The sequence below is a fragment of the Hypanus sabinus genome, chromosome 1 (assembly GCF_030144855.1).
Source record: "Hypanus sabinus isolate sHypSab1 chromosome 1, sHypSab1.hap1, whole genome shotgun sequence".
Taxonomy (NCBI): domain Eukaryota; kingdom Metazoa; phylum Chordata; class Chondrichthyes; order Myliobatiformes; family Dasyatidae; genus Hypanus; species Hypanus sabinus.
Window position 1 is genome coordinate 93,029,629 of NC_082706.1, and position 21,377 is coordinate 93,051,005.

Sequence of the window (21,377 nt, forward strand, 5' to 3'; positions counted from 1 at the left end):
GGGCCTCAGACCTGGGGTATGTGCACCCTGGAGCACATTCCTTCTGTGCTACTTAGCACTACTGTAAATCAGCCCGAGTGGCATAATGAGCTGTTACTGATGTAGATAGTTCATCATTTATGTCTTATTTTCTTGCCAACTTGACTACACATTAATAAGGGATCCAAATCTTGGCTGTCACTCTTAAGTTTCTTCAAAACATGCAATGATTGAGGCTCAGCAAAGCAAGTAGAGGTTAGTGGTGTGAGAGAGACAGAGATAACCAGGATTATGATGGTCATTCCAGATTAATGAAGAGTTTAGCTCTTCCAAAACTGGTGATATGACTACGTGGAAGTCAGGCAACATAATCCTTTGAAATCTCGAAGCCGAATCACAGATGTAACTGGCTGTCCTGTACAGCTGGCAGTATCTATTCATCCAAGTAAGTTTTGGAAGTGAACAGACATTGTAGGGTGTGTTAAATCTTTTAAGTCCAGTGGAATCCCTGTTAAAGTGATAAAGACTGAAATGTGCATTCCTTTTTGACAACTCGCCATTTGTTTGCTATTTGAGACTTTGAGAGTATGGGTTGCTTAACCCTCTTGCATTTGCTTGCTCTCTATCCCTCACTTGTAGGCTTGTATCTCTACTCTGCCTGTTTGCTATCTGTTTTCTGGACAGCCATCTCCAAGAAGCCTGGGTTTTATTTCTAGTAGTATGCAAATGGGCTTTATTTATGAAAAACTAATATAACTGCAGCCGCATTAACACATTTATCAAAAGTCTAATTTCATTGCTGTGGCGTTAATTTAATTCACTGACAAGATACACACTGGTATAAACATCGTTTGTTGTTTAGCAGGTCTGTGAAGTAAGAGATATGATCAGAAAAGTATAAACATAAATAACTGTCCTTCTGCTTTACTTTACAGCCTGTTACGCTGCTGGTGCTTGGGGCAGCAATGGAGGCCTCCACCTTTGTCGCACATTGTTGATCCCATACCTTTTTTTTTTCATCAGTCAGGATCAAAGTGCAGTTTATTATCAGAATGCATATATGTCACCACTACAACCCTGAGATTCTTTGTCCTGCGGGCATTCTTAGCAAATCTATTGAATCGTAACTGTAAACAGGATCAACGAAAGAGCAACAGCTTAGAAGACTCCCAACTCTGAAAATGCAAATATGAATAAATAGCAACAAATAATGAAAGCAAGAAAAAACAAGAAAAGAGTCCTTATGGTGAGATCAGTAGGTCAATTGTAGATGCAATCTCAATGGCTCTTCACACGGCCTTTGATCACCTAGACAATACAAACACCTATTCAGGATGATGTTCATCGACTATTGCTCAGCATTTAATATCATCTTTCCCACAATCCTGACTGAGAAGTTATAGAACCTGGGCCTCTGTACCTCCCTCTGCAATTGGATCCTCGACTTCCTAACCAGAAGTCCACAATCTGTGCGGATTGGTGATAACATCTCTTCCTCGCTGACGATCAACACTGGTGCACCTCAGGGGTGTGTGCTTAGCCCACTGGTCTACTCTCTCTGTACCCATGACTGTGTGACTAGGCATAGCTCCAATACCATCTATATAAATTTGCTGATGATACAACCATTGTTGGCAGAATCTCAAATGGAGATGAGAGTGTGTACAGGAGCGAGATATACCAATTAATAGAGTGGTGTCACAGCAACAATCTTGCACTCAATGTCAGTAAGACGAAAAAGCTGATTGTGAACTTCAGGAAGGGTAAGACAAAGGAGCACATACCAATCATCATAGAGGGATCAGAAGTGGAGAGGGTGAGCAGTTTCAAGTTCCTGGGTATCAAGATCTCTGAGGATCTAACCTGGTCCCAACATATTGATGCAGTTATAGAGAAGGCAAGATGGCGACTGTACTTCATTAAGAGTTTGAAGAGATTTTGTATGTCAACAAACACACTCAAAAACTTATCTAGATGTACCGTGGAGAGCATTCTGACAGGCTGCATCACTGTCTGGTATGGGGGGCTGCTATTGCACAGGACCGAAAGAAGCTGCAGAGGGTTGTAAATTTACTCGGCTCCATCTTGGGTACTAGCCTACAAAGTACTCAGGACATCTTCAGGGAGTGGTGACTTAGAAAGGTAGTGTCCATTATTAAGGACCTCCAACACCTAGGGCATGCCCTTTTCTCACTGTTACCATCAGGTAGGAGGTACAGAAGCCTGAAGCCACACACTCAGTGATTCAGGAACAGCTTCTTCCCCTCCGCCATCCGATTCCTAAATGGAATTTGAACTCGTGAATAGTGCCTCACTTTTTAAATATATTATTTCTGTTTTTTGCATGATTTTTAAAAATCTGTTCTTTATATGTATACTGTAATTGATTACTTGTTTATTTTTTAATTCTCTATTATGTATTGCATTGATCTGATGCTGCTAAGTTAACAAATTTCACGACGCATGCCAGTAATAATAAACCTGATTCTGATCTGATCGTTGGTTGTGGGAACATCTCAATAGATTAGTGTAGTTAGCCTCTTTTGTGCAAGAGCCTAATGGTTAAGAGGTAGTAACTGTTCTTGAACCTGGCGGTGTGAGTCCTGAGGCATCTGCATCTTCTACCTTCTGGCAGCAGTAGAAAAGCTCATAGCCTGGGTAGTGAGGATCTTTGATGATGGATGCTGCTTTCCTACGATAGTGTTTCCTGTACAGTAGATATGCTCAATGGTTGGGACGACTTTACCCATGACATACTGCGTTTTCCACTACCTTTTGCAAGATTTCCCGTTCAAAGGCATTGGTGTTCCGATACCAGGCTGTAATGAGCCAGTCAATACACTTTCCACTACACATTTATATAAGTTTGTCAAGGTTTTTGATGACGTGCCAAATTCCTGTAGCCTTCTAAGGCAGCAGAGACACTGTTATCCTTTCTTCGCAATTACCTTTATACAATGAGACCAGGACTGTTCCTCTGAGATAGTGACAACCAGGAATTTAAGCTACAGACCCTCTCCATGTACGGTCCTCCAATGAGGACTGGCTCATGGATCTCTGGTTTCTCTCTCCTGAAGTCTACAGTCAGTTCCTTGGTCTTGCTGACATTGAGTGAGAGCATTGTTAGCCCTGAGCTAAATCCCCGAACCTGGAGAACCGGTAGACCACTCTTCGTCTAGCCTCTCCTTTGACCTGTTTGGCATGGGTGACCCTACCAAGAGCCAAAACCGAAGGCCCTGACTCCAGCCAGTGTAGCTCTCTGGGTCATTGAGACACATAAGCCTCCAAACGATATGACAAGGTTGTGGTCCTCTTGGATGTCCTCCTGCTTTGAGTTTGCAAAGTTTTGCATTCCATCTATCACTGTTGCTTCTATAGCACAGGAAACCTGCAGTTTCACTATTCATTTTACCAGTCGATGCCCAATTGAGGATGTGACTGAACACATTGATGAATGAAGAGCAGTAGATGTAGTATATATGGATTTCAGCAAAGCATTTGATAAGGTACCCCATGCAAGGCTTATTGAGAAAGTAAGGAGGCATGAGATCCAAGGGGACATTGCTTTGTGGATCCAGAACTGGCTTGCTCATGGAAGGCTAAGAGTGGTTGTAGATAGGTCATATTCTGCATGGAGGTCGGTCACCAGTGGGGTGCCTCAGGGATCTGTCCTGGGACCCTTACTCTTTGTGATTTTTATAAATGACCTGGATGAGGAAGTGGAGGGATGGATTAGTAGGTTTGTTGATGACACAAAGGTTGGGGGTGTTGTGGATAGTGTGGAGGGCTGTCAAAGTTTACAGAGGAAGATTGATAGGATGCAAAACTGGGCTGAGACATGGCAGATGGAATTCAACCCAGATAAGTGTGAGGTAGTTCATTTTGGTAGGTCAAATGTGATGGCAGAATATAGTATTAATGGTAAGACTCTTGGCAATGTGGAGGATCAGAGGGATCTTGGGGGTCTGAGTCCATAGGACACTCAAAGCTGCTGCGCAGGTCGACTCTGTGGTTAAGGCATATGGTGCATTGGCCTTCATCAATCATGGGATGGAGTTTAAGAGCTGAGAGGTAATGTTGCAGCTATATAGGACCTTGGTCAGACCCCACGTAGAGTACTGTGCTCAATTCTGGCTACCTCACTACAGGAAGGATGTGGAAGCCATAGAAAGGGTGTAGAGGAGATTTACAAGGACGTTGCCTGGATTGGGGAGCATGCCTTATGAAAACAGGTTGAGTGAACTCGGCCTTTTTTCCTTGGAGCGACAGAGGATGAGAGGTGACCTGATAGAGGTGTACAAGATGATGAGAGGCATTGATCGTGTGGATAGTCAGGGGCTTTCCCCAGGGCTGAAATGGCTAGCGTGAGAGGGCACAGTTTTAAGGTGCTTGGAAGTAGGTACAGAGGAGATGGCAGGGGTAAGTTTTTTTATGTGGAGAGTGGTGAGTGCGTGAAATGGGCTGCTGGCAGCGGTGGTGAAGGTGGAAACCATAGCGTCTTTTAAGTGACTCCTGGACAGGTACATGGAGCTTAGAAAAATAGAGGGCTATGGGTAAGCCTAGTAATTTCTAAGGTAGGGACATGTTCGGCACAACTTTGTGGGCCAAAAGGCCTGTATTGTGCTGTAGGTTTTCTATATTTCTATTAGACCATTCAGCCCCTTAACCCTGTTCTGACAATTGATCATACCCACTTCACTTCCTGAATACAGTGAAATATATCAGACAATGCAATTTTTCACAAACGTCTAGAAGTTTATCCACATTTGAAATTTTTGTTCCATTGACTTCAATGAAACCAATTTTAAATATGAGGTTTGGCAGAGGATTGGATTGGGCCATTAAGTAGAAATCGATTTCCTGTTTGTGCCAGATATTTCTCAAAAGAACTTTGCTGAGGCCTTGAGTGCTGAAAATTCATGTATGTCTAAAAATTTAGTCAACGACTTGCATCTCGACATCTACCTTTTGATGTACACATATTCTACTCCCTTCTGAGTCCCAGTGCAGGGCCTCAATCAGAAATTCATACAGCCTGATCCACTGAGTTCCTGCAGCTTTTTTCTGTTTTTGCTCCAGATTCGAGCATCTGCATTCTCTTACCTTCATCCTGACTTCAGGCACCTTTGAAGTTGAGAAGGGCAAAATATGAATAGAGACCTGTAACGAAACAAAAGACAGGTGTCTGCCCCACAATCTTTGTGGGATAACTGAAATGCAGGCCTTCCCCCCCCCGGCTCCTGTAACCTAATCTTACATGCTGCCTGTGCAGAGTTTGCACGTTCATTGTGACCATTTGATGCCCCAATTTCCTCCTGATCAGCTTCCAAGAGAATGGAGGTGATTTGGATGAAAGTTGATGAAAATTAAACAAAAACAGGGTATGTTGAAAAGATTTGGCAGGTCAAGCAATGACTAGTACTTGGAAGTAGGTACAAGGGGGATGTCAGAGTTAAGTTCTTCACACAGAATGGTGGGTGTGTGGAATGCTCTGCCGGTGATATTGGTAGAGGTGGATACAATAGGGTCTCGAGACCCATGGTACATGGAGTTTAGAAAAATGGAAGACTATGTGGTAGGGTAATTCTAGGCAGTTTCTAGAATAGGTTACATGATTGGCACGACTTTGTGAGCCAAAGGCCCTGTAATGTGCTGTAAATTTATATGTTCTAGGTTCTGTCCATGCATCTAAAACTTAGATTGTTTCTATTTCTACAGATACTGCTGACTCAAGTTTTGTCAGCATTTTCAGTTTTTGTTTCAGATTTCTGCCATCTGCAGTTCTTTTATTTGATTTCTAGTACTAAGGGATTTGTTCTGTTGGTCAGCATGGACTTGATGGGCCGAAGGATCTATTCCCCCTGCACTATGATTCTGTACCTTAAGCTGTGACCAGGTGGTATAATGGGTTGAAATGCTGGAATGCCGCTCCCGCTGACAATCAGACTTGTCCTGATCAGCCCATAGTTGTGAGTGGATGGCGTCATGTTTAGAGCCGTGATGGAAGAAATGGGTTCATGAATCCAAGCCCCACCAGTCACTGGCTGCACAGAAGCCAACTGTAAGGAGTTTGTACGCTCTCCCCATGGCCACCTGGGTTTCCTCTGGGTGCTCCAGTTTCCTCCCACAGTCCAAAGACTGACAGGTTGGTAGGTTAATAGTTGTCCTGTGAGGAGTCTCAGATTAAATTGGGGGATTGCTGGGTGGTGTGGCTCAAAGGACCGGAAGGGCCTACTCTGTACTGTATCTCAATAAATAAATAAACAAAATAAGTGTTTGTGGTGCTGCATACCGCGTATCTGCACAATTTGCAGGCTCCTCCCTGATCCCAATCCCAGGAACCCAACTCATGTCCTCGTTAGGGTTTCTGACCTGTCATGTCTCCTTTGGGCCTCATGACCTTTGCCCAAACTCTCTAACCCACTAGACAGCATGGCCCAAGCACTTGGATCATTCTCTACCATGGAGCTCCTCCAATCTCTTAACTAAACGAACGGGTTCATGGATAAGAAAGGTTTAAAGGGATATGTGTCAAGTACAGACAAATGAGACTAGGTCGGAGCAACATAGGTGAGTTGAACTAAGGTCCTGTTTCTATGCTCTATGACCTTTGATTTGAGCTCATTTTGGCCCTCGAATTGCCTGCCTGCCTTTCCACAGTTGCAACATGGAGAGGAAGTATCAATAAACTAGTAATTCAGACTGGGTATATAAACTTTTTAGTAGGAAGGATATTTGCTGTGGTCCTTGTAACACAACCCCTGATTATTTTGAGGTGGGATGAAAATCAGCAAGACAATTTGGTTTGCTTGCTCGTTTGCTGAGAAGGTTATGGACCAGGATTTTGGTAAATGGGGTGAAAGTGGATGGACAATTGACAGTCAGAATTGGAAAAGTTGGCTGGGAAGATGGTTTCTGTGCTGTATAACTACGCAGTGAGTGATTTTTTTTTAGTGTCATGGCTGCACAGCTGTTAAAGCAGTGACAAATGCTCTGTGCCATGATCTATCCCTATTGTACTTTCCTCAGCTTCACCTCCCATTGGCAAGTCCCTTTGCTGCCTCTTTCCCACACTCTAGCCTCCCCTAGCTGGAATCCCCGTTACTGGATTCCTGGACATCCCAGGATGGACTGAAGACCTTCCAGTAAAGTGAAGCCATTTAGTTCTTAAACCTTCCGTGAATTTCCCAGGGCAATTCTGAATAGAAAATGCGTCCAAATCAAATTAAGAGCGCAAGTTTCCTGTGAAACTTAGGAGAATGGGATTTATTTTGTTTGGAGATACTGTGTGGAAGAGGTCCTTTTGGTCCAACGAGCCGTATAGCCCACCCATTTCAACACTAGCCTAATTGCAGGACAAGTACACTGACCAATTAACAAGCTAACCAGTGGGCCTTTGAACTGCATGAGGAAACAAATGGAAAAATAGTGTGGAAACACACGCAGTTCACGGGGAGAATGTACTAACTCCTACAGGCAGCGCTAGAATTGAACTTTGAACTCCAGAACTAATAGTGTCAATGAACTGCTGGAAGATCAGATGGAAAATTGTAACCCAATACAATGAATGTGTTTCTCATTCAAACTGCTGTCTGCCAGAGGAATTGACCGCCATTGTGTAACCTTCTGAAAATCAATTGTTGGACGCTCATGCTCTGGGTGAATTGGAACCAAAATCCCAACACCATATTGGTCCTATCTTACAGTCACTGTTTTTTTGCCTGTAGCTTTCAGACCATTAATGAAGAGGTGTAGTAGACCATTCATGGGCATTCTACCTGAGGCAGTGTTGCTTCTTTTATAAGATTAGCCCCTGCTTTTTTGGCCCAGACTGAACCATCAGCTAAATTTACTGCTTTACGAAATAAGGCGAAGCAGTCAAACAGCAGAATCATAATGCATGCCAAGGAGAGTTTATTGCATTTTATCATCTGACCTCCAGGTTTACTGTGTCAAATTGGAAACTATTTCATGGGTACTACATGACTTGCAGCTAATCACTGAAATGGCCAGTGGCCTTGCTACCTTGATATCATTATGTGCTAACAGACTCATTTTAACCCCCACGGAGTCTGTGCTGGCCACCAACTATCCACTTACATTAATCCTGCACGAACACCATTGAATTCTCCTCATTCCCATCAATCCCCATCGGATTCTACCACTCACCTCTATATACCAGGGGCAATTTGCAGCAGTCTTTATAATTTACCAACCCACGTGCCTTTGGAATGTGGGAGGAAACAGGACAGCTGGAGGAGACCCATGTCGTCACAGGGATTTTAAAGTACTATAACGAAAGGTACCGTATCAAGTGATGTTTCCAACTTGCAGAACTGTCAACTGAAGGATGCTGTGGGAAACACAACCCCTGTATATGAAGCCATCAGATTGTTGTTTAAAACCTGACTGGGCCTTTAGTGTCCTGACGAAGGGTCTTAGCCCGAAGCGTTGACAGTGCTTCTCCCTATAGATGCTGCCTGGCCTGCTGTGTTCCTCCAGCACTTTGTGTGTGTTGTGTGGGCCTTTAGTGTCTTCTAAGGGCATCAATGAAATCTAGTTACCCCTGGTGTGGCCTCTGCTTGACTCTAGGGGGTTGGGGGTTCCCGTTAGCAGATGGTGGTGTACAATTGGGGTAGGAAGGAGAACATATTTTCACAATGAGAATTTTGTCCTTTTGCTTTGAAGGGGATTCATTTGTACAGAGTGAATACGTGTTTGAGACCTTAGATGAAAATGCATAAAGTGGAATCATCATTTGTTCAGAAGTCTTTTATCATACAGTTAGAGCGTGAATTCCTTGCCTTTTATTTGATTTAATTCTCGGTTCCTTTTCTGTTTGTTTTCAGCATTTGGCAAAATCAGCCATTTATAAAATGTGCTGAGAAACTGGTAATATTGGTGTTCAGTGGATTCTAGTTAATTGGGAGTAGTATATTTTGGCCCAATTAGACTGCTGCCGGAATTAGCTGGTTTCATGGAAATAGCTGAAAGTTATAAAAATGATAAAGTACCATTTAACTAAATAACAAAATATGTATTTAAATGAAATACAGAACAAATCAGAACACTACAGTATTATAAAACTGTATTAATTCCTAATAGTTATCGACAGCGGAGTTCATCCAGTGTGTGCTGTCGTGTTCGTTTAATTGCAAATGAACAAACTCGGCACACTCACCTAGTGCAGGTAATGGCTTGGAGATGCAAAAAAAGACCAGGGGTGAAAAGGAAACAATTTCACTACTTCAGCAAGTTATGAACTTTGAAAACCTAGAAGGTATCAGCAATCATTTTGAAATGTTACAACGAAAATTAAGATTTGAAGGATGCAATCTTTGAAAACATTGTATGAAGACGGTCCATTATCTGCACTAGGTGTCTGCGCTGACTTTGTTCGTTCATTCATCAAAAGAAAACAACAGTGCACACTGAATTCCTCCATCAATAACTACTAAGAACTAATACACAGTTTTATGGTACTGTAGTGCCATTGGAAGTGTCCTAATCTGTTCTGTATTTCATTTAAGTACATAATTTTATTGAGTTTGACCTTTTTAATACCTTTTTTAACTATCTCCACAATGCCTCAGCTAATTGGGTCAGCCACTTAATTGGGACAAAATGTACCATCCCCGAAGTGTCCCAATTAACCGAAATCCACTGTAATTTGTTTTGACTGAAGTTAATGATGATTAAATAGACACTGTGACAGTTCAAGAGATTTGGTAATTGACTTGTGAAAAGAGCTGGAAAATAAACAGATGAGAAACCTTTATACTCTCTGAGGAGTGATTTGTAGTCGAAGCACATATATCTAGAATTAAGATGGTTCTTTCTCCACCTTGCTTCCCCTTTCTCCCCAATTCCCACTGCAGCTCCTGTCTACTCTTTACTTAAACATGAGGCTGACAGCCGTAGTTTGGTTTACATAACCCTCTGGGCCCACCAACCTGAGTGGAGCAGCAGTTCTGGTTTCTTAAGGGAAAGCTTGAAAAGCCACCGAAGTAAAGCTCATGTTTGGCCAAAGCCAGCCCTGGCCAGGAGGGTCGAGAGACAGAGGACGCAGATTGATGGTGGTCAGCAGAAAGGTGACGTGAGGGAGTAACTTCTAACACAGTGAGTCACTGTGACTTGGAATGTCAGGCCCGAAGGACGGTGGAGACTCCCTCCCAGTCTCCCACCTCTCCACACAGTTCAGCAGATGGCTGAGCAATACTGTGGTGAAGCATTTTGGCTAAAAGAGCTGCCGCTCATAGCGATGGAGGCGGGGTTCCATCCAGACTCTCTGTGTGGAGTTCATATATTCTTCCTGAGACTGCGTGTTGGCTTTCTTCAGTTTCCTCGCAGATGTGCAAGGTGGTAGGTGACTGGCCAAAGTAAGTTGTCCCCAATGTGTAGGTGATTGGTAGAAACTGGGGTGAGGGGGAAATTGATGTGAATGTGAGGAGAATAAAAGAAATCATGCAGCTAGTATAAATGGGTGGTTGATGGGCCAAAAGGCATGCTTCCATGCCTGTTTGTGCCTCTGACTTGTGACTAATGTTAGTGGTTTTGATAAGAGGATCAGTGAGGTGGTGATTGAGGGATGGAATCCTAAGGTTTCTTCCTCAGGTTGCTGCCTGACTCCACAGTGTATTGCCAGTGTGTTCTGGTTTTGTTTTGGAATTCTGGCATCTGCAGTTTATTTTCTTCCTTGCCAGATTACTTAATGTAGCTACCATTCGATGGTCTTCCGTGGACCTACATTCGTCCATGATATGTGTTTATCAAGGATTAACAACATTGAGTACAAATCCTCGTTGGCTATTGTTTGGGTGCTGTTTGGAAATATTTATAAGTATATTTACAAGCAGTCCCTGGGTAATGTTCCCTTCCCAAGAACATGTGCAAGGCTACAGTATTTTTCCGTAAATTGGAGCCATTTCTTTTCCATAGCTATCCATATCATATCACTGGATACTCTTCCTATAATTCTTTCATTTCATCAAATCTTCACCCTCACTACCAATAATCAATCTAATGAAATTTTATACAACATCTAATTGTTAATACCATATAACATCATTAATACTAGCATGAAAATATCTTACAAAGTGTATGGGAGAACTTGTAAGAGATTGGATTTTCTTCTGGATCAAGGGAAGCTCCTGTATAACCGTGTGTAGTGTTGGTGCATTCATTTAATCTTTAATTTCTTTTCCTTGCAGTTGAGCAAGAAGAAGACTTTACTCTCTACCAGCCACACCGACAGGAGTACAAATTTAACCTGTCCCAAATTCCAGAGGGAGAAGCTGTCACGGCTGCAGAGTTCCGAATTTACAAGGAGTGGGTCAGAAGCCGCTTTGAAAACGAGACATTTGAGATTGGCATCTACCAGGTGTTGCGTGAAAATGCAGACAGGTACGTTTACCTTACTCATTTCAGCTGGCCTATCCACTCCACTTCCCTAACCCTTGCACATTTTTGCTGGGCTCCGGACAATTCTGTAATGAAATGGGTGTAATGATGCCTTATTTGAGATCAGGAGGGACTGAGTGAGTCAGGCCTCCTTTCTCCAAATCTTGGAAGAATGACTGTTTGAAACTTAACGAAGGTTTTGAAGCACTCAATGGGGCAGATGTGGGGGAAGATGTTCCCCCCTTGATCAGGGAGTCTTAAAAGCTTTTTGTTAAATCACATCAAATTGAGTTTATTGTCACATGCACAAGTGCACTGGGGTACTGTACAATGCAAAACCTGGATGCAGTAACTTTGTAGGTACGTTGGTACAGGCAACACACAGAGTATAAATTATACAGACATAAAGAGAGAAAAAAGATGCAAAAAACAAGACCTCAGTACAAAAAAAGAGGGAAATAATGAAAGAAGCCCATGATGGTGAAACTTCACTCGGAGTGTGGTAAATCTTTGAAATTGTCCATTATGAATGTCTACTGAGGTTCAGCTGATGGGTTCATGTAAAATGTTCTCCCTGTGACTGTGTTGTCTTCCTCCATGTGCTCCAGTTTCCTCCCACATTCCAACAACGTACGTGTTGGTAGGCTGAAGGGTCACATGGGTGTAATTGAGTGGCATGGTCTCTTTGGGCCGGAAAGGCCTGTTGCCATGCTTTATCTCTAAATAAATACAAAAAATAAAATAAATAAATGGATGTTAAAGGAGCAAAGTGATATATGGATAGGGCAGCTGTAGATTAGAAGACTGAGTGGTGGCACTGACCCCACTGGCTGAACAAACTTCTATCGCTCTTTCTTGTATCGAATGGGTATCAAACCAGTACTGCATCGTGTCTGCTGTGCAGAAGAATAGTCATCAGTATTTTGGTTTTCAACTCATGGAGGCAGGCAGTACCGAAGCAGGCTCGCAGAGGACTTACCTATGCCAATCCCATTTACCAGCACTTGTTCTGTCGCCTTCCATGCCTTGACAATTCAAATGTTGGTCTAGCTACAGGGTATCTGAGGGTATATGTGAGGGTATCTGCCTCCACCGCAGACAGCGTGTTCCAGATTCCAAACACTCTCAGGGTACAAAGTCTACCTCAGATCCCCTCTTAACCCTTGCCCCTTTGCCCATAAACTCTTTAGTTGTAGATACCTCTGCTTTGGCAAAAATATTTCCTACTGTTCTCTGCAATAACCTCCAACAATTGTTTTAATCTTAGGCAGGGGTTCCCAACCTGGAGTCCACAGACCCCTTGCTTAATGGCATTGGTCCATGGCATAAAAAGAGGGAGTCACCTGCTTTAAGGAAAGCAATCCCACCCTGGTTGCTGAACACTCAATCCCAGGCAGCATCCTACTCAACGTCCCTTGCATCTTCTTATGAGTAACCAGTTTTATCATTATATTCTGTTCTCTTAGCTTTCCCCCTTTTGAGCGATACTCACCATGTAAAGACAGGCCTAATGGAGAGGTATTGGGTCTATGTTTGCTGTGCTGTGCTACAGCCTTACAACAATGCTTAAAATATGGTTCCTACACAAAATGGTCTGATTATGTATCTGGTTTATGTCTGCTAATAGGATGAACGGAGATCAAAGATTGGGCCTACGACTTGGGGGGGGGGGGCGTGTGTGTGTGTGTGTGTGTGTGTGTGTGTGTGTGTGTGTGTGTGTGTGTGTGTGTGAGTGTGTGTGTGTGTGAGTGTGTGTGTCTACCAACATGTACGTCCTCTTTCTCTGTGCAGTTGTCATGGTCTTTTTTTTTCATTGGGTTCTTCGGTTTTCTTGCTTTGTGGCTGCCTGTAAGCAAACAAATCTCAGGGTGTATAATTTTTACATTCTTTGATCATAAATGTATTTTGAATCTGGAAAATCCTGACCTCATTTCAGCTGGTGAAATTGTTTTGTGATGCTTCCCTCTAGATTTGATCTATTATGTACTACCACTTGCAGCCTTGTGCCGTTTATCTTGGGTGAGTGCACAGATCCGGAGTATATCATCTAGACCTGTTGTTGCTTGACACTAGGTGATATTGCAGGTTAAACTCTCAACGTGGAGTTTCTTGAGGCCTGCACATTAAAAGTAAATTTGTTTCAAAACAACATGGCTCAAAAAAAGCCTTTCAATGTGTTAACTTAGCAGTGGTTCCCCGTGGCAACCAGGCCTGTACATTCAGGTCAAAAGAAGCTTTTCTCATGCTCTTGATATTCGTGTATATAGCTTTGAAGATATTGCGTTTTTAAAGTCTGACTTTACTTCTCCAGATGCGGGTAGCCTGCAGTTTCTAGGGATTTTTGTTGCTGAAAAGCAGAGCCTTCTGGAAACAGCCTCCTAAGCAGTGAGTGTGAAAGGTGTGATTTAAGAGCAGCCCTTTTGGACTGAGCAGACAGTGACGAATGTGGGGTTTTTTTTGCCTGTACAATTGACCTTCTTGTGCATTCTGAGAGGGCAGCCCTGAACCACTCGATTTATCAGATTATGTTGTATTAAAAATTATTTTCGTTGGTGCAGTTGGAGGTTTTGTGGACTTCAAGTTGCTGTTGGCAGCGCAATGCAAGTTGAAAAAGGGTTTTGTTGTTGAACTTGTGGAACTTCAGGGAATTTTCTGACATTGCTGGGAAAAGGTGGTGGAATCAGACACTGGAGCATGTGGTTGACAATTGACAGTGCTTATGCATGGAGAGGCTGAAAATCTAGCTGAAGCACAGACCCTAGTTTTGTGATTGTACTGAAGATTAAGTTCTTCTCTTTACACTGTGTAACTCCAGGAGTCTCCACATGGTTGGAAGTTGCTGTACCAGTTGTCTCTTCCTGTTCATCTGGCCATGCAGTTGAAGTCTTTAGAAACGGATCTATCTTTCAGTTCACTTTTCCGGTTGGAAAGGTTCCTTAATGAGTTGATTCCCGCTGTAATGAGGTGTGACTGAATTGAGTTGAATACCAATGCATAAGCTACCTCAGGGTTGACAACCCTGACTGGTCGAATGAAGCTGTTACGGAACCTGCAATGATGTATCCTTCTACACCCGGGGGCAATGATGTTCCTGCATGACTGGCACTAAACCGAGAGGAAGCTACTGACACGATGAAGACAGCCGTGGACGCCACCAGAGATGGAGGACATTCATTGCTGCCCTAGATGTCAGTAGTGTAATAGGCAAAAAAGGAAGGATGCTTAAGCTATTGCTCAGCACTCTTAACCACAAGAAATCCCGCAGAGAAACCCAGAGGAACTCAGTAGGTCAGGCAGCATCTATGGAAAGGAATAAACAGTGGACATCTCAGGCTAAGACCCTTTATCAGGTTAACAACCGTTCTACTGCTGAAAAACCTGGGGCTTTAGTATATAAGAAATGTCAAATTTCAGTATTCCGTGATAGTTTCATTTTTAATTTTTAAAAAGTTTTGAAACTTCAGTTTCTGATTCTACTCCTTGTGTGTTTTCTAATCTTTATCTTACCTTTGTATGAGCTGTGTGATAATTCCCACTTGGTTCTACCTAGCTGCGTTGTCTTTGGGAAAGCTTCATCGTAATTGATTGATTAACTGCTTACTATGTGCCAGAGCTCCCTTGGGGCTAATGACAGAATAGAGTTACTGCTCAGAGGACTTTGATACTGACTAAAATTCCAGGTCATTAACCTGTTTTTCCCGTTCAGATGCTAACCGATTCCTTGTACAGAATTCTCGCTGTGACACCAAAATTTCTGTTATCCGAATGGTGCAAAAAATGATTAACCATTTCACATTAAATGCATCATATTTTCTTTCCAATTGATTGCTTTCGTGATGTTTTTGTCAAAAGGTTTTCAAACAGTGGCTTCATTTCTCCCACTCTGATCTGGGTTCAAATATTCATTCACCTGTGGTAACAGTGATTTAGTTTTCTCTGTCAAGCTGTTACAGGTAAGTAATTGGAGTCAGATTCCAATAATCCAGCACCTAAAGTCAAGGTAGAGTTATTATAATATTCACAAGTACATGTATGCACAGGCACAATGACAAACATACTTGTAGCACCAACACAGGCACTTAGCATTAGAGACACGTCATTCACAAGAAAAACATAAATTAGATGTAGTTTATACGCAATTTTTACAAGAAAGAGTGCAATTAGAACAAAAACATTAATTGTACTGCAAGTATGGTTGTAGTGTTGCTTTTCTTGAGGTAGTGAGTAGGGTTGAGGAGGTTGGTTCAAGAACCGAATGGATGAAGGGAAATAGCTGTTCTTGTACCTGGTGGTGTGGGCTTCTGTACATAGTGTCCACTGGGAATTTGATAGTGAATTTTCTGGACTATTGGTAATTACACTTTCCTTTCATCATTCTGACATTAATGCAGCAATATAATAATTTTTGCTAAGACTAGAATTCAAAGGGAGCAGGAAATATAGAAGCAATTGACAGACAGACAGACAGACAGACAGACAGACATACTTTATTGATCCCAAGGGAAATTGTGTTTCGTTACAGTCGCACCAACAAGAATAGTGTAGAAATATAGCAATATAAAACCATATATAATTAAATAATAATAATAATAAATAAATTACTCCAAGTGGAAATAAGTCCAGGACCAGACTATTGGCTCAGGGTGTCTGACGCTCCGAGGGAGGAGTTGTAAAGTTTGATGGCCACAGGCAGCAATGACTTCCTATGACGTGTCTCTGGCTGAATGTCCTCCTGTGCCTAACAAGTACATTATGGAGTGGATGGGAGACATTGTCCAAGATGTCATGCAACTTGGACAGCATCCTCTTTTCAGACACCACTGTCAGAGAGCCCTGGCTCTGGCTACAGGTGTGCCTATGTTCCCGAACCCTATTATTTCAGACCCTATTATTTCCAATGATATACCTGGCCTGCACTCCCAGCACATATTTCCAGACCTATGATTTGACCCGGATGCTGGATCACCAGGACTTCCAAAACAATTGGATATTGGATTATTGGAGTTTGACTGCATTTTTTCCCTTTGCTACTATCTTTGTGCATCACCAGACACAAATCCTGGGTTTTACAAAAACAACTTAGTGCACTTTGTGGTATGAGTTTTGACTTTTGGTTGGAGTGAACAAGAAAAGATGTGGGAGATGGGAGGGGGGAGAAACTGAGGCATCCAGTGGGATTCTGCATCTTCGTAAAGGAAGTAATGGCAAAAAAAGCAAGTGAAAATATGTGTGAAAATCAGTGTCAGCTTCAAAATCCAGCAAAGTACTGGGTAAGTGTGATCATAGTTTAACATGGCAAATCCCCCAGTTAATGTGTGCACAGCAGGCTCCCACAAGTATCAGGTTAAATTGTTTCGACAACAGTGGTTGAGGGGTAAGTATCGGTTTGGGACTATGGATAACTCACACCTAGGACTATGCATATATGGAATGAACTGCCGGAGAAAATAGCTGGGACAGGTGCAATGGCAACATTTAAAAACCACGTCGATGTGTACATGAATAGGAAAGGTTGAAAAATATGGGTCAAATGTGGGCAAATGGAACTAGGTCAGATGTACATTTCCCTGCTCCAGCTGAGGGTAGTGCCATGAAATTAATTTCCATTTCACACCCTCCAGCATTTCCTCAACAGCCTAAATTTTTGTGCTGGAGCAGGATTTGAACCAAAAAACAGGCAATAGTCCTGAAGAAGGGTCTGGGCCTGAAATGTTGAGTGTTTATTCATTTTCATAGATGTTGCTTGGCTTGCTGAGTTCCTCCAGCATTTTGTGTGAGTTGAACAGGAGATAGTGCTACTAACTGAGCCACTGCTGGGGAGTCTTCCCTCTCTTATCATTCAAAGCTGTGCATTCCAAAGAAACAAAAATTACTTTGAAAAGGGAATATCAAAGCAGATGATCTTGAAAATATTTTTAACTGACAAGTAGTTTTGAGTAACATGCACTAAGTACTGGAGAAAACTCAGCAGGTCAGGCAGCATCTGTGGAGAGGAATAAACATTCAACGTTCCTGCAGCATTTTGTGTGTGTTACACTGGATTTCCAACATTCTCAGAATGTCTTGTGTTCACATCCATTTTGATATCTGTTGACTTCTACCCGCAGAACTTGTTGGTCTGCGTTGAAGGTGCCTTGTCCTAAGTGAAGATTCAAACATTAGCACTGGAAAAAAGTCAATAATCTAGTACTCTCTGGGCTTTGGTGCCAGACTAGCAGTCTCGGCTCATCAAGCAGACTGCAGCTCCAGTATGAAATCTATCCACTGTCCTGACCCCCAGTGCTCCTGTTTCCTGACCCTGACCCAGAGTCCAGCTGCACTCCAGTCCCAGCAACACAAAAGACCCCTCAGCTCAACCCTGCCAGCTTAACGAACGAGCCAAATTACAAACGAGTGGAATTTCTGAATAATTAGATTCTGGATTAAAGAAATTTCTCCTCATCTCTTTTCTACGTGGATATCCCTCTAATCTGAGGTTGTGTTCTCTGGTCTTTGACTCCCCCACTATAGTAAACACGCTGTCTGTATCCACCTTGTCTAGGCCTTTCAATAATTGATAGGCTTTAATGAGATCCTGCCTCATTCTTCTAAACTCTAGCAAGTACAAGCCCAGAACCATCAAGTGCTCCTCAGACATTACCATTTCCTTCCCAGAATATTCCTCATGAACTTCCTCTGCACTCTCTCCAATGCCAGCACATGTTTTCACAGATAGGGGCCCAAAACTGCACACAGTGCTCCAAGTGTGCTCCGACCAATGTCTTAGAAGCCTCAGCAATGCATCCTTGCTCTTGTATTCTAGTCCTCTCAAAATGAATGCTAACATTGCATTTGCCTTCTTTACAGCTGATTCAACCTTCAAGTTAACCTTTAGGGAAGCCTGCACAAGGACTCCCAAGTCTCCTGTTTAGAAAATAGTCTATGTCTTTATTCCTTCTATCAAATTGCATGACCATGCTCTCCCCTACACTATATTCTATCTGCTACTTCTTTGCCCATTCTCCCAATCTCCCTTTGTCCTTCCAGTCTCCCTGCTTCCTCAAAACTACCTGCTTCTTCACCTATCTTTGTATCATCTGTAAACTTGGCTACAGTGCCATCAGTTATGTCATTCATATCATTGACATATAACATGAAAAGAAGTGGTCCTAACACCGATCCCTGCAGAACACCACTAGTCACTGGTAGTCAATCAAAATAGGCCCCTATTATTCCCACTCTTTGCTTCCTGCCAGTCAGCCAATATTCCATCCATGCTAGTATCTTCCCTATATGTAGTACCATAGGCTCTTATCTTGTTAAGCAGCCTTGTCAAAGGCCTCCAGAAGATCCATGTAAACAACATCCACTGACTCCCATTTGTCTGTTTTGCTTATTACTTTAGCATGGGCCTCCAAGTAGTCCAAAACCACACCCTTAATATCTTCGCAACCACTGAATTCAGGCTAACTGTGCTATAATTTCCTTTCTTCTGCCTCCCTCCCTTCTTAAAGAATCTTGTAACTTTTGCAATTTTCCAGTCCTCTGGAACCATTCCAGAATCTAATAACTCTTGAAAGATCATTAGTAATGCCTCCACAATCTCTTCAGCAGCTTCTTTCAGAAACCTGGGATGTAGTGCCAGGTGACTTAGCTACCTTCAGACCTTTCAGCTTCCCAAACACCTTCTCCTTAGTAATAACAATTGCACTCACTTCTACCCCCTGATACTCTCGAATTTGTGACATACTGCTAGTATCTTCCACAGTGAAGACTGGCACAAAATATTTGTCCACCATTTCTTTTCCCCCATTACTACCTCTCCTGTGTCAATTTCTAGTGACCTGATATCTGCTGTTGCCTGACAAAAACTTTTTGATACTATTGGCTAGCTTACTTTTCTCTCCTTGTGGCTTTTTAGCTGCCTTCTGTTGGTTTTTAAAAGATCCCATTCTTCTTACATCCCAGTAAATTTTGCAAAATTTCATGCCCTCTCTTCTGTTGTTTTGACTTCCCTTGTCAGCCATGTTTGCCTCATCCTCCTTTTGATATGCTTCTTCAGTATTGCTTCAATACTTTAACAGATTTTCTATTTTCTATTTTAGAAAGTAATATACATATTATTGCATGCTCTATATATCTAGGTTAATTGAATATTGGTATAACTTTCAAGTTGGGTTTTTTAATCTTACTGAACTTTTTTATGCCGACAGGGATCACTGCCATTATTTCAGAATGGCTGTCTTTAGAAACCAAATGTTGAGGTTTAAGTGAAGAACTGCTGTTTGGCAATGTGTGTAATAAAGAAGACCTCAATTAATAATCACTGGGTAAAAGTTCAATTAAATTTCTTTATGAAACAGGTTACCCCAACATGAATTTATTTAGTCAGAGGAACCAACTGTGCTCCAAATTTCTGTGAAGCCCTAAGCCCTACAGATGCTTCAGCAATTTTCTGCCCAGCTAAAGCATAGTTCACCTTTGAGTTCACCGCTTATCAACTCAATAGCTGGGGGTGTTGTTGCCCTTTCTTTTGCACATGGTTATAATAGGAATGGATAGAACACATCCACTCTTGATGTTTTCAAAGGTTATGAATAATCTGATTTCATGCTTAGTTGGAGAGAAACAAATGGGTATTTTGTAGATTACACAATGGGCAGCATTGTATTAGTTCAAAATCATGTGTTCTTTTTTCTATTGCAAGCAAAACTGAGTTCGCCGATAGAGGTGCAAGGACATTACTGTCTCATTGCAGATCACTAAGGGGAGTATGCCAATAAACATGATGTATCTTGTTGCAAAGTAACTATTTAAAGCAATTGGCTTTTCTTCTCCTAATGATTGTTAGTTATATTTTTCTGATCTGGTGGAAGGAGACTTAAACCAAAGGATTATTTTTAAATACTGGGTAGTTTTTAAACTTTGCATAGAAAGGTCATGCTTGAGCTGGTAGAACTGAAGGGGGCTTCAAAGTGTTGGAAGTGAAGTGAAAGAGTTACTTGTTGCATCACCTGCATCTGACCGGCTGCCTCCAACACACCTGGTTAATTACAGGGTTTGGGGCAGGTCTGAGGGCCTTGGGAAAAGTTCTAGAACAAATATATATCTTTCTTGTTCACTTTGCAATTGCAATTGTCCCATAGCTTGCTTTGGTAGCAGGCTTGTTGAAATTCTAGTAGGTGCACAATGAGCACCTTTCTTTAAAAAAAAGATTCACACCACATGTTATTGAACTGAAGGCTTCAAGAGGGTCATTTGTTGGAATGATTGAAAACTGTTAGCCTTGCATGTACCCTGCTGCATCCTCATGTACTGTGTTTCAAGTTTTAAAAGAAAGATTGCAGTGGCTGGTGCCTGCAACTAATTATTTCATGTTATGGTAACCTGTTTCATTAAGAAATTTATCTTAACTTCTATCCAACAATTTTAATTAATGACCTCTTCATTATATACAGTACATCAAAATGTTCCTCTTTCAAATCACTTTTGATTTTAAGATGCTGGATAATTGTTGATTTCGGTAAAACCTGTTACTTTGGGCTCAGTTGTCTGGATGAACGTAGTTCACATTTGAGATAAGTGAGTATTAAATTAAGGAGCAGCATCTGTTGGGGGCTTACAGTTGGGTGGGAAGGGAATCCTGATCCTGATCCAGTATTTACAGTCTCTTGTGTCGCCATCAAGATAAAGCAAGTTGGTAATTGACTATAGATCCCTAGAAACTGGTGTTCAACCAGTGTTGATATAGTAGGTATATAACTACGGCGCCCACTGGATTTTCCTGAAGTTATTCATGAAACTGGCCAAAATGTTTAAAAACAGCTCTGTGACATTTATCACAACGGTGGGGCATGTACAGTTCCCATCTGGAGCTGCACGTAGGGCCTGCAGCTATACAATTAGTGTTGCATTGACTGCGGGTGGCAGGTCAGAGGTCAAAGACCTTACCCCATGACAGCCACGCTACGGGGATAGAAAAGGTCACCATGAAGGGGAGGGGAAATGAGGGACTAGAT

The 21,377-nt window shown here is 42.2% G+C and overlaps 1 protein-coding gene across 1 annotated transcript in view; it reads left to right on the plus strand.

Annotated features, from left to right (window-relative positions):
* bmp6 (bone morphogenetic protein 6) overlaps positions 1–21,377 on the plus strand; it is a 140,858-nt gene that overhangs the window by 39,490 nt on the left and 79,991 nt on the right. Inside the window, exon 2 of the mRNA XM_059972381.1 lies at positions 11,190–11,382. Within this exon, the coding sequence (XP_059828364.1) occupies positions 11,190–11,382 (193 nt within the window). The remainder of the gene's footprint in view (positions 1–11,189; positions 11,383–21,377) is intronic.